The 20,516-nt window shown below is 48.1% G+C and overlaps 1 protein-coding gene across 1 annotated transcript; it reads left to right on the top strand.

Moving 5' to 3' along the window:
• Positions 1-347: 347 nt before the first annotated feature.
• RTCB (RNA 2',3'-cyclic phosphate and 5'-OH ligase) lies at positions 348-20,259 on the top strand. The gene is made up of 12 exons (XM_056116212.1): positions 348-544; positions 3,093-3,171; positions 5,370-5,437; positions 6,643-6,742; positions 7,410-7,566; positions 9,070-9,226; positions 10,252-10,411; positions 11,753-11,928; positions 12,455-12,643; positions 13,204-13,314; positions 15,831-15,950; positions 19,807-20,259. The coding sequence occupies exons 1-12, from the start codon at positions 452-454 to the stop codon at positions 19,912-19,914; spliced, it is 1,518 nt and encodes a 505-aa protein (XP_055972187.1). The 5' UTR covers positions 348-451; the 3' UTR covers positions 19,915-20,259.
• The last annotated feature ends 257 nt before the right edge of the window (positions 20,260-20,516 follow it).

Below are 20,516 nucleotides of genomic sequence, written 5' to 3'. Positions count from 1 at the left end.
ATCCACTTCTAAGCAAATTCCATGACTTTCTCTTAAAAGCACTTTTAAAAGGGAAAACAACTAGATGACAGTAACAAACGGCTGGGTTTCTGAGAGAGAGGAGAGGAGAGGAGAGGGGAGGGGAGGGGAGGGGAGGGGAGGGGAGGGGAGGGGAGGGGAGGGGAGGAGAGGAGAGGGGAGGAGAGGAGAGGGGAGGAGAGGAGAGGAGAGGAGAGAACGCGCGCGCATTGGGGCGAGGAGTTTTGAGCCTCAGCGCTGCCCGTCGCGGCGCCGGCCGAGCGCGCACTGCGCCTGCGCGGCGGATTGCGGAAGGAGGTGCCGCCTCCAGAGGGACGAGGCGCGGCGCGGCGGTAGCGGCTGAGATAGCGGCTGCATCTCCTCCTTCTCCTCCTCCTCCTCCTCCTCATCTTCCTAACGGACCCCGGGCCTGGTCGCCCCCGTCGTGGCCACCATGAGTCGCAACTACAACGATGAGCTGCAGTTCCTGGAAAAGATCAACAAGAACTGCTGGAGAATCAAAAAGGGCTTCGTGCCCAACATGCAGGTGAGGCAGCGGCGGCGGCGACGGCGGGGCCTCCTCGGGGAGGGGGCGACGCGCCCCCGGGAGCGACCCCCGCGCGCCCAGCCCGCTCCCGGGTGGGCGGGAGAGGGAGGGGCGTCTCCGGCTTCCCGCCCCGCGCCAGCGTCTTCTGAACCGGGAGCGGGTTCGAAGAAGGCGGCCTGGGTGAGGTCGGGCCGCCAGATTTTTTTTTCGCTTAGGCCGTTGAGGTGTCTTTCTTTCTTTCTTTCTTTCTTTCTTTCTTTCTTTCTTAAAATAATAATAATAATAAAGTTTCCTCTTATAGTTTTGGTCACATGATTGCAATGATCTTTAATATCCTTAGCCTTGATGAGCAAAGTTGTCGGGACCGGGACTTCTAAGGTGCCGAGAAGTACACTCCTCCCCCCCCACCCGGGGGAGCCGAGCGTTGAAATCTTCCCGACCAGGCACCGACCTGGGGCGGGGTGGCGGGGGAGGGGTTGGCTCCCCGGACGTCCCGGAGACCCTTTTCAGCCTCTTAAGGCTCTCTCGTGGGAAGGTCTTTTTTTTTTTTTTAATTTTTATTACTGAAACGGCATGAGGTACAGTTGTAGACTTACAAATTTTTGTGCTTGGGTTTCGATTATACAATGTTCGCGTACCCATCCATCGCTCCACCAGTGCCCATTTCCCACCACCACGGATCCCAGTATCCCTCCCATCCCCCATCCCCCCCCTTCCCACTCTTCCTCTGTGGCAGGGCATTCTCCTTTGTTTTCTCTCTCCTTTTGGGTGTTGTGGTTTGCAAAAGAGGAATTGAGTGGCATTCACGTTTGGTCTAGAGTCTACTATCAGCACGCATCTCCCATCCTGGGAGGATCCTCCCAATACCTTTATTTGGTGCTCCCTTCTCTGTCTGAGCTGTCTTTTCCCCTAACTCTGTGTGGCTCTGAGGGGGAGGATCTTTTTAGCCAAGCAGAAAGGTTAGGAAGTTTTCTCTCTTTTCCTTTTTTTTTTTTTTAATTTATTTATTCAGAATGTTGATTTTTTTTTATTTTTTTAATCACCGTGAGATACAGTTACAAAGCTTTCCTGTTTGAGTTTCTGTTATACAATGATCGATCACCCAACCAGTGCACATCTCCCTCCCACCATCAAGGTCCCCAGTATCCCCCCCCTCGCCCCCCACACATACACCCATCCCACCCCTCCCTCTGTGGTTAGGAAGTATTCGTTTAGTCTTAGGAGCCCAGGTTGGGCATTGCGCAGGAATCGAACCCTTGAACTCGGGCTCCAGGACGCAAAGCATGGGCGCCAGCCCTTTGAGCTGCCTCTCCAGTTCTTGCCCAGTTAAGAAAGGGTTAAGTCTTCTGCTCTTGTGTGACGTGTAGCTCCTTTATAGTGTTTGATCACTGATTTGAAAAACATGTTCTGGTGTTACATAATTGGACTGGGCATTCCCTTTCACCAAGCTGCTATCCCCTCTCAAGATTATTATGTAAATCATACCACGGAGCACTTGGTTAGCCAGACATTAAAATTGAGGTACTCACTGCTTTTCAAAGGCGGCATCGGTGTGCAGATCAATGCTGGACACAGTGACGTGCCAGGAGTAACACTTGGTATGCACAGAAAATGTACAGAAAGGCTCCATGACTGTGTCCTCATGTTTAGAGGTTGAAGTTTTGAATCATCTATATTGAAATCTGACATCAGAGCATAATTGGAAGAAGTCACGCATGCGTACAACATTTTTATTTATTTTGGTTTCCAGGGCACACCTGGCTGTGCACAGGCTTACTCCTCGCTCTTTGGTCAGGGATATTCCTATTAGTGCTCAGGGCACAGTATGAGATGCTGAGGATCAAACCTGCATTGGTCACATGCGGGGCAACTACCTTGACCTCTGCAGCACTACACACAGGTGTTTTAACTTCAAACTCTTAAATGTGCCGTTTAGTAAGAATATGCAAAACAATTTGTGAGCATTGAAAAAAAAATATTCTGTATTTAAACATAATAGCGATTTAGGCATTTGCCCTGTACGCGGCCGACCCAGCTTCAATCCCCAGCATCTTATATGGTCCCCCAAGCACAGGCAGGAGTGATTACTGAGTGCAGAGTCAGAAGTAACCCCTGAACACTGCTGGATGGGCCCAAAAACCAAATAAATAAGTAAATAAAGATGCGACTTTCTAGGAGATGGAGAGACAGTAGAGCCATGGGTAGGGCATATGCCTTACGCCTGCTGACTTGAGTTCAATTTCTGGCATCCCATATGGCCCCCAAGTGCTGCTGGTTCTGGCCCAAAAACCAAAAAAGAAAGATGGGACTATGCATGATTTTGATGGAAAGCATTTAAGGTAGTCTGAAATTTTGAATCATCTATATTGACATCTGACATCAGAGCATAATTGGAAGAATTCAAGCATGCACACAACATTTTTATTTATTTTGGTTTTATAAGGGTTTTATAGGACAAAGCAAAGTGAGAGTTGCAGTGTTTATATTCCGTGCTTGTGTATCTTGTATATGTGTTCAGAAATAATTTTGTCTTTTTCTTTGGTCCCAGGTTGAAGGTGTCTTCTATGTGAATGATTCTCTGGAAAAATTAATGTTTGAGGAATTACGGAATGCCTGCCGAGGTGGTGGTATGTAACAAGAGTAGTGCATGAAGTGTCTTTCCTGTGGCCTGAAAAAAGAAGGCGATTCAAAGAACTATTTAAAAATAGAAAAGTTGGGGCTGGAGTGATAATACAGTGGGTAGAGCATTTGCCTTGCACACGGGCAACACGGGTTTGATTCCTAGCATCCCATATGGTCCACTGAGCACCACCAGGAGTGATTTCCTGAGTGCAGAGACAGGAGTAGCCCCTGTGCATCGCTGGGTGTGACCCAAAATGCAAAATAAATAAATACAAAGGTTGGGACTGGAGCAGTAGTACAGAGGGTAGGGCACTTGCCTTGCATGTAGCTTAACCCAGGTTCAGTACCCAGCATCCCATAAGGACCCCAGATCCCCTCCAGGAGTAAACCCTTAGCACCACTGAATGGCACAAAACAAACATTGACACTGGAGAGCTGGTGCAACAGGTGAGACACTGACCTTGCACACAGCAAACCTGGACTTTATCCCTATGCTGCATCTAGTCTGAGCGCCTCCATGAGTGAACCCTAATCACAGCTGGGTGTGGAGGACCCACCCCTCCCAAGTTATATGAAAGTATTGTCAACGGAACAGTCAGTACTTGAAATGAGACCAAAAAGTCACTGTTGCTTTTTTGGTGATAATCATATTAGCCATATTAGCAACCTGACCTTGTAGAGTTCTTTTGAAACTGGGAGAATCTAGTTGATTTTTTTGTTCAGCAAAACTAAGACAAGAGTAACAAGGGCTACTATTAACTGTGCTTATAGGTGCCAGGCACTGTGCTAGGTACTTGCAAATCTAAGGAGACACTGTCTCCATTTTGTAGACCCTGAGTCAAGGCTCAGTAAGGGCTCACCGCAGTTCATCCAAGTATGCGCAGGGCCCTTAGTGAGCCAGTATTAGCTGTACACTGACTGGCCTCGCCAAACCCTAGTTATCTAGGATTTTTGTTGACATTTTTTTCCCAAGGCCCCACATATGCACAGCCTGTAATTGACAGTAGAGGCACGACCCTGACTGCTCTTTCAAATGTTTGGTTTCGGGGTTTGGGGAACCATACCCCGTGGTACTCAGGGCTTATTCCCGGCTCTGCACTCTGGGGTCACTGATCCTGGAGGTGCTGGGGGGTGGGAGGAATACTGTCTGTGGTGTCAGGGATCAAATCTGGGTGGGCCACGTGCAAAGCAAATGTCTTAACCCTTGTACTGTCTCTGGCACGTACCGAGGAGTGGTACATTTGCCTGTCGGGGTCTCACCCCCACACTGCCCTTCCTTACTGCTTACAGTAAACCAGTCTTGATTTCTTTTCCCCTTTTTGGAGGTGGCGGGGACCAGTGGAGATGGGGACCAGAACTAAGTGGTCTTGGGGGGCCTGAAAGCCACTCTCAGTGATTGTTTGCCAACCTGGCCAGGTGGTTCAACACTCGGGCCCAAGGACACTGTATTTCTTGGACCCCTGTACTGGGGACCACCAGGGCCAGACCTAGTGATGTTTGGGGGTCCTGCAGTTTCAAGGGTATGCGTGCCCCTAGCTATCTCCTAACTTCAGGTGATTTCAGATGTTTGTCTTTGCTTTTTTGAGGAGAGTGGGTGGGGTGGAAATTGGGACCACACCTGTGGTGCTCAGGGATCGAACTGGAGTTGGCATCATGCAAATCAAACAACCCCTGTACTATATCTCAGGCTCCTGCTGTTTTTTCCCTTTTTTGTTGTTGCGTTTTTGTTTTTGGTTTTTGGTTTTTTTTGATTGTCTGTTTGACGGCCACACCCCGCCAAGCTGAGGGCTAACTCCTGGCTCAGGATCATATGGGATGCTAGGGATTGACCTGGGTCGGCTATGTGCAAGACAAACACCTTTACCACACACAAGGCAAGCTCTGGCCCCAAGGAAGCTTCACACACACACACACACACACACACACACACACACACACACACACACATATCGGGCTTGCCACTCCCAGTGTGGCATTTGTAAGAGGCTCTCAGGCATACAGGCTGCTGACCCCCACACCCTCTGGGTCTGCTGCCTTCTGGACGTGGTTCCCTCTCCATCTTTATCTTAGACATCCTTTCGGGCTTCTTGTTTTAGTCATCCTCACCACTCCTTAATTCGGGGCAATCTAGAAATAGGATTAGACTTAAAGCTGAAAGAATAACATGTTCTCATGTTTTCTAACTTGGAATGTTTGTGTACAGGGGTTGGAGGTTTCCTGCCTGCTATGAAGCAGATTGGCAACGTGGCAGCCCTGCCTGGGATTGTTCATGTGAGTCCACTTCTGCACTCGCCAGCCTCTTTCCTTCTCTACGCTGTTGGATGGATGGATCGATGTGTGGTGGCTGTCGATCCTAGAAATCATCAGAGCCTGGGGCATAGCTCAGCTTCTGGTTGCTTTGGCTAGAATCCATAAACATCACTTTAAAGAAGTTCTGTCATCTGGTGGAGGCATTTTGATTGGTTTGGGGATTTTGTATACGTTGGGTTTCAGATGAGTTTTTGTTTATTTGGTTTTCTGTTGTGCTGGTTACTGGGCATACCACATCCCTGGCTGTTTTTACTTTCTTGTCACCTTACATCATTATTTCTGATTAAGTGTACTGCAGCTATAGGCTGCACTGGCTGTACTTCTAAGGATGGTTAAAAAGGAATGGGCAGGGGCTGGAGCGAGAGCACCGCGGGTAGGGTGTTTGCCTTGCATGCAGCCGACCTGGGGTCGATTCCCAGCATCCCATATGGTCTCCCAAACACCACCAGGAGTAATTCCTGAGTGCAGAGCCAGGAGTGACCCCTATTCATTGCCAGGTAACCCCCCCCCCAAAAAAAAAGAAGTGGGCAGAAGTTCAAGGGTTAGGACTGAGGAGAGGGGTGGAAGAGTAACAGCCACGACTGGAATGGCAAGAGGATGGTGACAACGGGTAGACCTGGAGGGCACAGTCAGCCCTTATTTAGGTTCCATTAACAGCAGGTGTTAAAGCACGTCAGGTCATTGTTTGGCGCCTGTTGCCAAGTCCTGTGCTTGGCGGAGTGAGGGGTGGCGGTGATGAAGACATGACTTGTGCATTTAGGAACTTGTGTCCAGGTATCTCCACGTGGCCTCATAGGTCTGACCTGCATTCCCTGGGGTACCTCTGGGACCCCAGAAATGATAGGCTCTTCATACAAACAAATGGACCACATTTTGCTGGTAAATGATTGGAGATCCTCCGAGTACCGTGTTAGATTGAGGCTTTTCCCTTTCAGGGGTCCTTGGTTAACAGTCAGGTCTCACAAGGATTACCGCTCCCCCTATTTGCTTTATAGTGAAGAGCATTATACCTGATTTCCACCGACAGAGAAGATTTCTTGAGACTAGATGTGGAGAGTGCGTCAGCCCACAGCCTATTTGAGACGTAGTATCAAACCCTTCAACAGCCAGAGTTCAGGTGGAGAAAGTTGTATGTCATTTGTTTTATTTTAAATTTCTTTTTTCAGAGATCTATCGGCCTTCCTGATGTCCATTCAGGATACGGGTTTGCTATTGGCAACATGGCGGCCTTTGACATGAGCGACCCTGAAGCAGTGGTGTCCCCAGGTGAGGCGGCCGCATCTGCACTCCAGGTTTCTGAAGAGAGCAGCCCTGCTCCTAGGCCCGTCTCTCAGCCTCCTGATCTCCTGTCATTTATTTTCTTGTTGGTATTGAGAGAATTGTATCCACAATTTAATTTTCCATTAAATCCTTGAATTTACATAAAGCAAACTAAATCAGAGATAAAAGGCAAGTATCACTTCGGTTCACCTGTGGATACAATATAAGGATGTAAAAATTCAAAATAAAAGGACAAACCAGGGGTCAGAGCAATAATACAGTGGGTAGGGCATTTACCTTGCATGCGGCCGACCCACGTTCAACGCCCTGGCATCTCATATGGTCCCCTAGCACTGCAGGGAGTGATTCCTGAGTGCAGAGCCAGGAGTCACCCCTGAGTATTGCCAGGTGTGTCCAAAAAGCAAAAAAAGACCAGTGAACACTGATGATGAGTCATTGTTGCCTGAGGAAAAGCGACTGGGGTGGGGCTGGCGGGCACATCTGGGAGGGCTAGGCTGCAGCCATGGCATACACCAAGGCCTGCCTGGAAGAAACAGTAAACACCTATGAAACAACGTCTCCTTTTTAGCCCTAGCTCAGTGATGGGAAACCATGGGAGCTGCTTCTCAGCCACCCACTGCACTGATGTTTACCGACTGGCTGTGTTTCACAGGTGGTGTTGGCTTCGATATCAACTGCGGGGTGCGCCTGCTGAGAACCAACTTGGACGAGAGCGACGTGCAGCCCGTCAAGGAGCAGCTGGCCCAGGCCATGTTTGACCACATTCCTGTCGGCGTCGGATCCAAAGGCGTCATCCCGATGAATGCCAAGTAAGAGCACGTCTTTCCATAGAGAGAGCCACCTGACCCTCACCTCTGTCCCCTACAGACCCTTGGAAAAGGGGTGTTGCTCCATACTTTCCAGGAAGCAGCTGTGAGCTGGTCTCATGAATACGAGGACCAGCCTGGTTACAACAGGCATTATCAGCTCACAAACTTTTATTTATTTATTTATTTATTTATTTTGAGTTTTGGGTCACACCGCAGTGATGCTCAGGGGTTATTATTCCTAGCTCTGCACTCAGGGATTACTCCTGGATCACTTGGCATTCATTTGGATGAGCACTTTGGCAGTGCTTGGAGGATCATACAGGATCATATTGCATACTGGTTGGCCGCATGCAAGGCAAACGCCCTCCCCCTGTACTACGGCGCAGCCCCCCATTTTTTTTTTTTTTTTTTTGGGTTTTTGGATCATACCTGGTGATGCACAGGAGTTACTCCTGGTTCATGCACTCAGGAATTACTCCTGGCGGTGTTCGGGGGACCATATGGGATGTTGGGAATCGAACCTAGGTTGGCTGTGTGCAAGCAAACACCCTACCCGCTGTGCTATTGCTCCAGCCCCCATTCTTACAAACTTTGATACAAAGTAATATTTTAGAATGTCATCCACTAACTTTTATTGAGCACTTCTTATATGTAAGATGTTGTGTTGTTTTGAACATGTACCATGTCATTTCATCTAGATGTTATCTTAATCTATCCATAATTTTCAAGAAAAGAAACTGAGGTTTAGAGGTAAGACAGTCAATAGAAAGTCTGGTGAGTCTCAGCGAAGATCCTGTGGCTTCAGAGCTGTGATTCTGAACTGAACTGCCTTGGATCAGTGAGTCTATTATTTAGCACAACCTTCCTTTAAAAAAAAAAAAACAACTTCATTTTATTTTATTTTACTGGCTTTTTGGGTCACACTTGGTGATGCTCAGTGGTTACTCTTGGCTCTGCACTCAGGAATTACTCCTAATAGTGCTCAGGGAACCATAGGAATCGAACCTGGGTTGGCTGCTTGCAAGGCAGACAACCTACCTGCTGTTTGCTCCAGTCCAACAACCTTCCGATTTGAATGATTGCACTGAATGTGTTTTTCAGCTGAGTGTTACAATTTTTTGGTGGGGGGGTAGGAAGGTAGGAGGTGGATTATGCCCCACGGTGGTCAGGGTACTCCTGTCTTGGTGCTCAGAGTTCACTCCCAGCTGAGCATAGGAGGTGATTCGAAGCCACAAATCAAATTTGGGCATCCGGCATGCAAGGCCCTTTGAGCTATTCCCCCAGCCAGGAAAATAGTATTACATATTTCTGAAGCTGAAAATTAAATAGAAGAGGGCACATGTGTCCCTCAGCTTCAAAATGCAGCTGCAGTCAAGCCACGATGTCCTTCGTGGAACGTAGAGAGATAGGCAGGAAGCGGGGTGTGGCCTCCGTTCTGTGACCTGTCTGTCCACGCATTGGTCTTCCTGGCTGCACATGACTGGCCTCTTCTGACTCGCGCAGAGACCTGGAGGAGGCCTTGGAGATGGGCGTGGACTGGTCCCTTCGGGAAGGCTATGCCTGGGCAGAGGACAAGGAGCACTGTGAGGAGTACGGGAGGATGCTGCAGGCCGACCCCAACAAGGTCTCTGCCAGGGCCAAGAAAAGAGGCCTGCCTCAGGTAACACTTCCAGGGCTCTGCGTTTATACTTTTACACTTTTTAATGCCGAGAAGTGTTTGGTGGTTGTTTGGGGGCCACACCCAGATGTGCTCAGGGCTGGCTGGCTCTGCACTCCACAATCATTCCTCATGCCACTACGAGGACCCTTTATGGTGTTTGGGATCAAACCCAAGCTGGCCACATGCCTTAGCCCATGTCCTGTCACTCCATTCCTGCAAAAATAATTTGGACATGGGCCTTGGTGACATTGAGGGTTCTTTGCAGGCGGGGTTGGGGAGTTTGTGGCAGTTTCTCCTGACTGTGCAGTGCCTGGGATTGAACTCCTCATGCAAAGCAGGTCCTCAGCCCTCTGAGCCATCTCTCCAGCCCCTCTCAAAATGCTTCAAAATGTGTTCAGAACCTTTTGATAATCAGAGTTTTGGTTTATAAATAGTTTTTTTTTAAATGTATGTACCACAAGCAGTTAATGACAGTTAACCACAGTTAAACACAATTATCCTTGTTTGCTTTTCTTTCTTGTTTTGGGGTCACACCCAGCAGTGCTCAGGACATACTCCTGGCTCCGCAATTGGATGTCACTCCTGGCTAGATCCAGAGGACCCTAGGGTGTGCTGGGGATCGATCCCGCACCAACCATGTGCAAGGCAAACATCCTACTCTCAATGTAGTTGCTACAGCCCCAACTCTAGTTCTTATTGTCTGGTCTGTTACTTTAAATTCCTGAGGCTTATATTTACTTTGTTGTGTGAGACACTGCAGCCTATCTGTTACGGTTGGTAGTTCTTACCTGTGTACCTTTTAAGTAGACTTGTTCTTTTCTCTTGGGGGGAGTTGGGGTGGTGAGGCCACACCGGTAATACTTGGGTTATTCCTGGCTCTGCACTCAGGAATTACTCTTGGGGACCGTAGGGGATACCGGGGATCAAACCCGGGTTGGCTGTGTGCAAGGCAAACACTGTACCATCACCCCAGCCCCTACATAGATTTGTTCTGACTCTTTCACTTGATATTCTCATATTTATAGTTAGGGACCCTGGGAGCCGGCAACCACTATGCAGAAATCCAGGTTGTGGATGAAATTTTCAATGAATACGCCGCCAAGAAGATGGGCATTGACCATAAGGGACAGGTGTGTGTGATGATCCACAGCGGAAGCAGAGGCCTGGGCCACCAGGTCGCCACAGGTACGTTCTCACCCTAACGTTGGGCTCAGTTCTAGAATGTTGCATAAAAGACTGAAACGGTGCTTCCTCCTCCCCACCACCCCGCCCTGGTCTCTCCAGCAAGGTAACTCAGAAATGTTCCATTTCAAGGGAATCCATGTAGACATGCAGGAGAGAAAGCGATGGGAGTGCCCTGTGGGCTTTTACCCTGATTCTCCTACCTTGCAGTTGTGGCCTGAACAAATCCAATAACCTCATAGCACCTTAATTTTTCTTTGGTTGGCTTTATTTTATTTATTTTTTCAAATGGGACTAAGGGTCAGGGAGATGGTTTGGAGATTCTCATATGGTCCCCTGAGTACAGCCAGGAGTAACGCCTGAGCTTTGCTAGGTATGGCCCAAAAACTAGGAGAAGGAAAAGTGCAGATTAAAAAGCCAGTGGTGGAATACATAATAAGGGAAAGCATCTGCAGCCTCGAAATCTTAAAATACTCTCATTTTCAATACATGTTAACACTTTCTCTTTCACTATTTATTTGGTTTGGGGGCCACAGCAGGTAGGGCCTACAGCCTATTCCTGTCTCTGCTCAGGAGTGGCCCAGGGGTACTTGGGGGACCATATGCAGTGCTAGGAACCAAACCAGGGGCGGCTACATGCAAGGCAAGTGTCTTGTCTACTGTTCTGTCTTTCTGATCCCTGTGGTTTTATTTTTAAATGACTGTCTTGTTTTGGTTTGGGGGGCCACACCCCATGGTGCTCAGGGCTTGCTCTTGGCACTGCATTCAGGAATTATTCATGGCATGCTCAGGGGACTGTATGGGATACCAGGGCTCAAACCCAAATCAGCTGAGTGCAAGGCAAATGCCCTCCCCACTCTCCTACCTCTCCAGTCCCTTTAAATAGTAGTGTTTGACCTCCGCTCATTCGTGTGCCAGGAAGGAATCAGTGGGCTCCTGTTTGTGTCTCTTCCACTCCCTTCCTACTGTCTGGAGGGTAAGATACCCTCCTTATTGCCTTGAATCCCACAGAGCATGTGCAGATGACAGAGGTTTTCTGGGATATTTTAACCAAGCAAATGATGAACTAAAACATTACCAAGGGAAAGTTCCATTTTACTTATTTTCTTGCAGAATGGTTTTAAATGTGTATGTTAAGGGCCACCATAGAGTTGCTCAGGGCCTTCTCTGTGCTTGGGGGGTGGGGAGTCCTCCCAGCAGTGCTGGTTATCCAGCCTGACTCTCTGGTCCTCTGCCAGTCTTGGACCAGCTCGGCTGCCCCAGAGGACTTTGAACAGAGCCTCCCTTCTAGCGGGGAAGCTGAGTCACAAGGAGAAGACCAACCGCTTTGCTCCCTTGCTCCAGATGCTCTGGTGGCTATGGAAAAGGCCATGAAGAGAGACAAGATCGTGGTCAATGACCGTCAGCTGGCCTGTGCGCGCATCGCCTCCCCGGAGGGGCAGGATTACCTGAAGGGAATGGCAGCGGCGGGAAACTACGCCTGGGTCAACCGCTCCTCCATGACCTTCCTCACCCGCCAGGTACCCCTGCAAGTTGCTTTTCTGTTCTGAATTGTTCTTGAGACGTGACACGCTTTTGATGTTTGCTCAGACAAATGCGTCAGGGTAATAGGCGTGGGGAATTTGGGGACAAGAAAAACCAGGTTCCCTGAGGAGGCTGAGGCTGAAGGGTGGCGCTAAGTATCAGCCAGAGTGGGAGTCGATGGAGCAAAGTTAGCCACGTAGTCAAGATGCTTTTTTTTAAAATCCCTTCCTTGGGCCGGAACAATAGTACAGCAGGGAGAGCATTTGCCTTGCATGTGGCCGACCCAGGTTCGATCCCCAGCATCCCATACGGTCCCCTGAACATCGCTGGGTGTGACCCAGAAAGCAAAATAAATAACTAAATAAATAAAAATAAAATCCCTTTCTTAAAGACAAATGCTCAGCTATTCTGAACCCCTAAATTCCTGCTCCTTTCAGGGACAGGCTCGCTGCGATCCCTCAGGAGTTCTGCTGAGCCTGTTTCCGGCTGCGCTTCTTTAACTTCCTTAAACTTCTCTCCCAGGCCTTTGCCAAGGTCTTCAACACGACCCCCGATGACCTGGACCTTCACGTGATCTATGACGTCTCCCACAATATTGCCAAGGTGGAGCAGCACGTGGTGGACGGGAAGGAGCGGACGCTACTGGTGCACAGGAAGGGGTCGACCCGTGCCTTCCCCCCTCACCACCCGCTCATCGCCGTCGATTACCAAGTATGTGCTTAGCCAGGGGGTCTGGCTGTGGGGGCAGGGGACATGACTGATTGACAGACAGGAAAGCAGGCTCCGGGACAGCCCTCCCATGCTCTCTGACACAGCAACCCACCCCGCCTCATCCCCGTGTGAGTCTGCCTTACGCCATTGACGAGTGCTAAGACGTGACCCCCAACCTCCTAGAGTGATCAGGGGAAGAATCAAACGCAATCTCGTCCCCTTTGCTCTTGGGCAGCGTGGAAAGCTTAGCTCTCCACGCCCCTCTCACAGGGAGGAAGGCAACAGGAGAGAGGACAGGCTGCTGGCTCTGCGCCCTGCGGAGAACACTCCCCCCTTACAGCTGAGCTGAGCTTTGCTCGTTCTCATCTCTGCTGCTTTCCTGGCTCTTGTTTCTGCTTCTGGCTATTATCGAATCCAAATGGTTTGTTAGTGTGATTAGGAGAGCAGTGCCTTCAGAGGCCCGTGTTACTCCCACAGTCTCCCGGGGCAAGCGACTTATGACTGATAAAAAGACTCCGCTTTCCTCAGTTTTAACCTCCTTGGTTTGTGTGCTTCCTCAGCTCACAGGACAGCCAGTGCTCATTGGTGGCACCATGGGGACCTGTAGTTATGTCCTTACTGGCACCGAACAAGGCATGACTGAGACCTTTGGAACAACCTGCCATGGAGCGGTAAGGAAAACGAACTAATGTAGAAATTCTCTGATTTAGTCACTGGTTTGCATTAAGACACACATAGCAAATCGGCCATTGACACATTGCAGGTTTGGGTTCAGTCTAGCCTGTTTTCAGCCTGAATCTGTTCATTTCTACTGGTTATTTACATATTTTGTGCCTTCTGACTAGTCACGGTCACAATCCTCCCATTGTTCATCAATTTGCTCTAGCGGGCCCAGTAACGTCTCCATCATGAGACTTGTTGTTACTGTGTTTGGCATATCAAATACGTCACGGGTAGCTTGCCGGGCTCTCTGAGAGGGGCAGAGGAATCGAACTCAGGTCGGCCGTGTTGGCTGCGTGCAAAGAAAACGCCCTACCCGCTGTGCTATCACTCCGGCCCCTGACTAGTAGGTCCACTCAAAATTCAGGGTAGATGCCTATTTGCATATTTGCCAGTGCCTTGTTTGCAAATCAGCACCTGTTTGTACATTTCCCGCATACTTAAACTTGCTGTAAAGAAAGCACCAGTAAGGAAACACTTTAGAATCCTCGCCTATTTGTTCCTATAACAGCTGTTTAATTGTGCCTTTGTAGCAAATTAGACAATACATTTTTTAAAAAGGCATTTCTGGCTTCCAATAATACCTTATTTAGTAGTTGTAGAGATAGTACGGTGGGTAAGGGACTTGCAAATAGCTGACCCAGGTTCGATCCCCAGCACCCTGAGCACTGTCAGGAGTGATCCCTGAACACAGAGCCAGGAGTAAGCCCTGAGCACTACCAGGTATGGTCCCCAAAAGAAACGACAACTAAAAAAAAAAAACTTTTGTAAGTGATGAATACAACAGGACGGAGCGATAGTAGAGTGGATAGGGTCTTTGCCTTGCATGCAACCAACCCAGATTCAATCACAGGCATATCCCATACCATCCTATATGGTCCCCTGAGCACCACATAGAGTAATTCCTGAGTGCAGAGCCAGGAATAATGCCTGAGAATCGCCGAGTATGACACAAAAACAAAATAATCAGTAAATAAATAAATGGATACAAGAACGTATCTTAAAAGTTCATGCCTGTCCTCTCAAACCGCAGTGCTTTAAAGGGGGAATTAATCACTCTCAGAAAACAGGAAAAATTCAAATACTTGGAAATTTAAATTAAATAAAGCATTTCCCAAGTCAAAAACAAAAAAAAATTAGTTTGAACTCATTAAAAAAAATAAATAATAGTAAGGGAAATAATAATAGCAAATGGCCAGAGACAGTGGGATCTGTAACTCAGATCTAGAGAATTGAGTTATATTGGCAGAAAGAAAGGGGCTGGCACATTGGAGGAAGCGGTCATGCTGGTGAATGTGGAGCTGGGACAATGTATGCATAAAACTACTGTTACCAGTATTGTAAATCACGACCCTCAATAAAAATGGGAGTTTATTTTTGTTTTGGCTTGAAGGGCCACACCCAGCTGTGCTCAGGAGTTACTCCTGGCTCTGCCCAGGGATCACTCCTCAAAGGGCTCAGGCACTGGGGATGGAACCTGGGTGGGCCGCATGCAAAGCAGGTACCCCACCTGCTGTCCTGGCACTGGCCCTTCTGATTCTTAGATGTTTGTTTTGGGGCCACACCCAGCATTACTCAGGTGTTACTCCTGGCTGTGTGCTTCTGATTCTTACTTAGGACATCTGCTTCCTCCTCCACATGGGTGTTGTTCCGGGCCCTTTGGGTTTTCAGTGTGGGTACTGGCATCCCCAGTCCATTTGACGCCTCATGGGTGAGGTGAAGGCCAAGGATGCTATCAAAATTCTGGCAGGATAGACAGTTCTCACAGCAGAGAATTCTCTGGCCCAGAGATGGCAGAAGCACTAAGGCTGGCAGACTTCACCGCCTTTCCTCCCTTTCCTTTTGATGTGGATATTGTTTTTTCACCACACATGGATCCCTGAGTTCCCGGCCAAGTGCTTCCAGTATGGTACTCAGCCGAGTGGGTAATGAGGAGGCTGGAACCCAAGGCCTCCCTCCCCCCTGCGGGCAAGTCTCAGCCACAGCCCCATCCCTGGGCTTTGAGAAGCATATTTTTGTGATGATAGTTGTACTGTCTATAAGTTAAACCATAATTAAAAACACAAAACAATCTACATAATGCTCAATAGATAAAAATTGTTTTCAGAAAGACTAAAAATGAGGTTTATAAGAAAACATAGATGATAAAGCTGACAAAACAAAACACTCCTTTTTTAAAAAAGATTTAAGTTTAAGAAAATTAAGGAAGGCAAGGTATGCTGCTTGCCTTTCATGTGTCCAACCCAGTTCGATTCCTGGTACCCCATATGGTCTCCGCTCATCAAGAGTGGTCCCTAAATGCAGAGCCAGGAGTAAGTCCTGAGAACAGCCAGGTGTGGCCCCAAAACAAAAACAATAAAAAGGATTGTATGTCATATATCATCCTGTGATTTCAAAGTCATCACTGGGGTTGGACAAAGATTTTAGCTGAGAATTTATTAGTGAATTTTGTTCCTTCCCACTTTAGGGTCGTGCGTTATCCCGAGCAAAATCTCGACGTAATTTAGATTTCCAGGATGTCCTAGACAAATTGGCAGACATGGGAATTGCCATCCGTGTTGCCTCCCCCAAGCTGGTCATGGAAGAGGTAAGTGAAACGTGGGTAAATGTTTATACAAAACTGCACATGTGCCAGGCCACCAAAGTAGCAGTTGTTGAAATTTGGGGAGGGAGGATAGTCTTGGGCTGCACCTGGCAGTGCTCCAGCATTGCTCCTCTGGTGCTCAGGGGACCATATGTGGTGCCAGAATTCCAACCAACATCACAGCTGCATGCAGGGCAGTGCTTCACACTCTGTTCTGTCTCCAGCTCCAAGAAGTTTTGTGGTTGATTTTTTTTTTTAAATAACCTCGGTCCTGATGCATTACTATCATTTCTAGAGACTCATCACCAGTCTAGGTCTTGAGAGAGAATGGTTTTTTAACCTTCATGCAGTGTCTTTCTGTACTACTAAGCTTTGGGGGTTTTGTTTTCGGTTTTGTGAACCACACGCACCTGTGCCCAGGGGCTACTCCTGGCTCTGCACTCAGGAATCATTCATGGTGATGCTCGGGGGACCATATGGGATGCTGGGGATCTAACCCAGGTCGTCTGTGCAGGCAAAGACCCTACCTGCTGTAATATCGCTCTAGCCTCACTAAGCTTTTGAAATAGTTTGTGCCTACTCTTTATTTTTTTTGTTTTTGAGCCAGACCCTGTGATACTTAGGGGTTATTCTTGACTCTAAGCTCAGGGATCACTCCTGGCAGTGCTTGAGGAACCATACGGGATATTGGAGATTGAACCTGGGTCAGCCCCATGCAAGGCAAATACTTACCTGCTGTACTATCACTTTAGTTCATGTGCCGACTCAGTTTGCCTTTCTCTATACAGTGTGTATACTTGCACTTAAATTTTCAAGCGTACCTGGAAGCAGAGCAATTGTACAATAGGTAGGGCACTTGTACTACACGCAGCTGACCTGGGTTCAATCTCTGGCATCCCATATGGTCCCCGACCACTGCCAGGAGTGATTTCTGAGTGCAGAGCCAGGAGTGACCTGAACATCACTGGGTGTGGCCAAAAAACAAAAACAGTGTAGCTCCTTTAAAAAATTGGGGTGGGGGGGTTATTCAGAGCTTCAGTTCCCTAACAAGCAGTATCTCCTCTTTAACAATACTTAATGCCATTTTCCCATAGTATACCTTTTAACTAGCTGTTACATTTTATTGGTTTGGTGGGTTTTGGGGGGTTTGTATTTTTTTGTTTGTTCAGCACATTATTATAAAATTGTCATTTTTTAAATGATCCCTTAATTTACTAGGTAAGTTCCAGAAGTTTCTGCCCATAGTGGACATTTCAATATTTTCCAGAGTTGTGCTACTATAAGTATCTTCTTATAAGAAGTTTTTCTCCAGATATTTCAATAATTAAAATGAAATCCCAAAAGTAAAATTGCTGAGTCAAGGAGTATAACAAAGGCTAATTTTTTTAATAACAATTATTTTTCCCCTAATTTTAAGAACATAATGTTAAGAGGTTTTATAAAGAAGAAAACAAAACATTTGGTATTCCACCAACCTAAACTAACCACTGTTAATATTTGATGTAACTTTTACTGGCCTGTTTAGATACCTTTTTTCATGCATTCAGCTATATCTACAAGAAAGATAGAACAGTTCTCTCTCTGGGCACTTGTCTTGCGTGCAGCTGACTTCCCTTGCTCCCTGGCACTACATACGACCCCTGAAGCTGTGCCAGGAGTGACCCCTAGCACCTCCCAAACTCCCAAAGGAAAAGGAATACCTGCTGATATTGTGGTTACTGCCCTGGGAAATACTTTCCTGGGTTCAAGACTCGCCAAGGTGCAGATGCTTGAGGGAAAGGAGAGGAGCCCGGGAGCAGCCATTGCTCATCATTCATTTCCTCCTTGGCTTAGAACACTAGAGCTTAGGAGCACACTGCCCCCTCCAGGGCATGCCCGCGCCTCACACAGCTGGTGTGCTTTGGGTGGGCTTTTGTGATGCTGGAGAGTGAGCCCAGACAGGCACAAGCACTGAGCCACATCCCTGAGCCCGGCAGGTTGGTTTTCCTGTTTGGTTGTTTGAAGGTTCTTGTAGTGGGGAGAGGGGATGCAGCCATTCCCTCTCAGAGGTCCCTCACTCCGGGTGGCATGCAGGGACCATCTGTGGCACCGGGGATCAAGCCAGGGTCAGTGCCCATGCAAGGCAAGCTCCTTTCCCCCTGTACAATCGCTGCGGTTCCCAGTGGTAGTCTGGTTTGGGGGTCATACTCCTGGAATTACTCCTGGCTTTGCACTCAGGAATCACTCCTGGCAGTGCTTGTAGGGGACTGTACGGGATGCTGGGATCGAACCAGGTAAGCACCCTACCTACTGTACTATCACTCCAGCCCCAGGTACAGTCTCAAAAAGGGTAAAACGTGAAGGGCTCAGGGAGAGGGCATCAGGTGTTCCAAGGAGAAAAGCAAGTGTGCAAACCAGAGGCAAGTTACACGTAATATTTTACAACTAGAGTAACTGCCAAGAGTAGAGATGAAGTTCAGCAGGTAGAGGGCGCCAGATGGTGTGAATCATCCTTCCCCACATATTCATCTCTATGAAAGACTGTTCGCTTTTACTCTGGAATAATGGGAAGACGTTGAATTTTTGAGTCGGATAGTTGCATGGTCCAGTACGCTTATGTGCTGAAGAGAGAAATTTAGAAATATGTGCATTGGAGGGAAGTTGTTCAATTCAGACTAGCAGACTTGAAGAGGTAGGCAGTGTAGATGTTGGTCGCAGGACTCAAACCTGGAGGTGCCTGGCGACGACGGAGAGAATGGCCTGAAAGAACCATGAAGAACAAGGACCCCCATCCCACTCTGGGCCTGGAGAAGAGAAAATACAGGGGAAATGCTTTGGGGGAGATCAAGTTGCATTGTGAACAAGGAGAGGGGAGTGTGCGGGTGCGGGGGGGGGGGGGGGGGGGTGGCACTGAATTGACTCAGGAGGCCTTCAAGGGCCACAGCGGGAAAGATTCAGAAGTTGGGAGGGAGTGGAGGTGAGCTGGTGGAAAGGGTTCTGTGCAGAACCCTGTGAGAATTGCCCTGGAGACTGTTATCTTCACAGACTTCAGACAGAAGAAAGGGTCTGTCGTGAGAATCATCCTAATGTTGGCAGGATGGTGTGGGTGTGAAGGAACAGGGTTATTCTTGGTGGCATCTCAGAAATAGATGTAAATGTATGACAAAATGTGTAAGCACAAAAGCATTCTGATACACACATGTGTACGTAAGAGTGTTTGATGGTTTTCACTGGCTCCTCTTGTAGGGAGGACATTTAAAATATTTTGACTAAAAGATTTTGACAATTGAAAATATAGAGAAAACCAGAATTTCCAGTGTCTGTCATTCAAGCATAATTATCACTAACAGGAGGATTTGGCGTGCTTCTGTATAGTCAGATAGTGTGTGTTTTACTCAGTGACATCTACTGTCCTAATTGGTACAAATGAATATGTTGTAGAAATTTTGAGAAATGTGTAAGTCAACTGAGGGTACATGTTCCTTGGGACCAGAGAGATGATACAGTAGGTCAGACACTTGTTTTGCTTTTAGTGGACCCAGGTTTGATTCCCCAGCACCTCCATATGGTCCCCTGAACCCCTCAGGAATGGTCCAGAACCAGGAGTGCAGAACCAGGAGTAAGCCCTGAGCTTTACCAGGTGTGGCCCAAAAACAAAACCAAAAAAGTACATACTGGTGCCAGAGCATTAGTACAGCATTTGGACAGATAATTGGACATTATCTTGCATATGGCTGACTCAGGTTTGATCCCTGGCACCCCAAGTGGTCGTCCCCTGGATGCAGAAGCCTATGAGGTTCCACACTAAGCTTTTACAAAGTACCCCCACTCCCTGGCTCCACTCTAAACTGGCTTTTACAAAGTTTGCCCCCTCCCGCAGGCTCCAGAGTCCTATAAGAACGTGACTGACGTGGTGAACACCTGCCACGATGCCGGCATCAGCAAGAAGGCCATTAAGCTCAGACCGATCGCTGTGATCAAAGGGTAAAGGAGCTCCTGGCCAGGCCGCCAGACACCGCCAGCCCTCGCTGACATGGACACAGATTCACTCGCTCTCGGAAGTGCCTCGCCATCTGGCGGGCTCCACAGCACCCTGACGGCTGCTGGCGCCACTTCGGACTCGCTGTTTTCCAGAGCCACAGCTGGGAAGCTCGGCTCCTTTCCCTAAGGGTCCCCGGTTTTTAGGAAAATCCTTGGGGTGGGGACAGATCAAAACATTGCCTTACTGTTTTCTCTAAGTCTTTCACCCTCAGAATGAACTTCTTCTCACCGAGCTCTTGATTTCCAGCGAGGTGTCATGAAGAACATTCTATTAAAGGAGGTTTGGAATGTTTTCTTTTTCTTTTTCTGCCTGTGTTAGTTTGTCCATTCATTCCCCCATCTGAGTCATTGCCCTGCACTCAGAAAAACCCTAAATCCCACTCTTTACTTAGAGAGTCATGTGTCCATCCCCTGCCAGGGGGAGAAGAAAATACTAGATGAGTAGATGATGCTAGCATACCCAGCAGGGGCTGCGTGTGGGCGCAGAGAAAGAATTATCCGTATGTTTGCTGCCTTTCCATTTTCGGTAAGAGGCAGTCTTGACTTAAC

The sequence above is a fragment of the Sorex fumeus genome, unplaced genomic scaffold (assembly GCF_029834395.1).
Source record: "Sorex fumeus unplaced genomic scaffold, SorFum_2.1 ptg000003l, whole genome shotgun sequence".
NCBI classification, from domain to species: Eukaryota; Metazoa; Chordata; class Mammalia; order Eulipotyphla; family Soricidae; genus Sorex; species Sorex fumeus.
Note: the sequence above shows the minus strand (reverse complement) of the source record. Positions and strands in the feature narration are given on the sequence as shown.

Coding starts and splice junctions, on each gene's coding strand:
- RTCB (XM_056116212.1), top strand. CDS start 452: ATGAGTCGCAACTACAACGATGAGCTGCAGTTCCTGGAAAAGATCAAC. Junction 6,743..7,409: donor TGAAGCAGTGGTGTCCCCAG/GTGAGGCGGCCG, acceptor TGTGTTTCACAG/GTGGTGTTGGCTTCGATATC. Junction 7,567..9,069: donor GTCATCCCGATGAATGCCAA/GTAAGAGCACGT, acceptor TGACTCGCGCAG/AGACCTGGAGGAGGCCTTGG.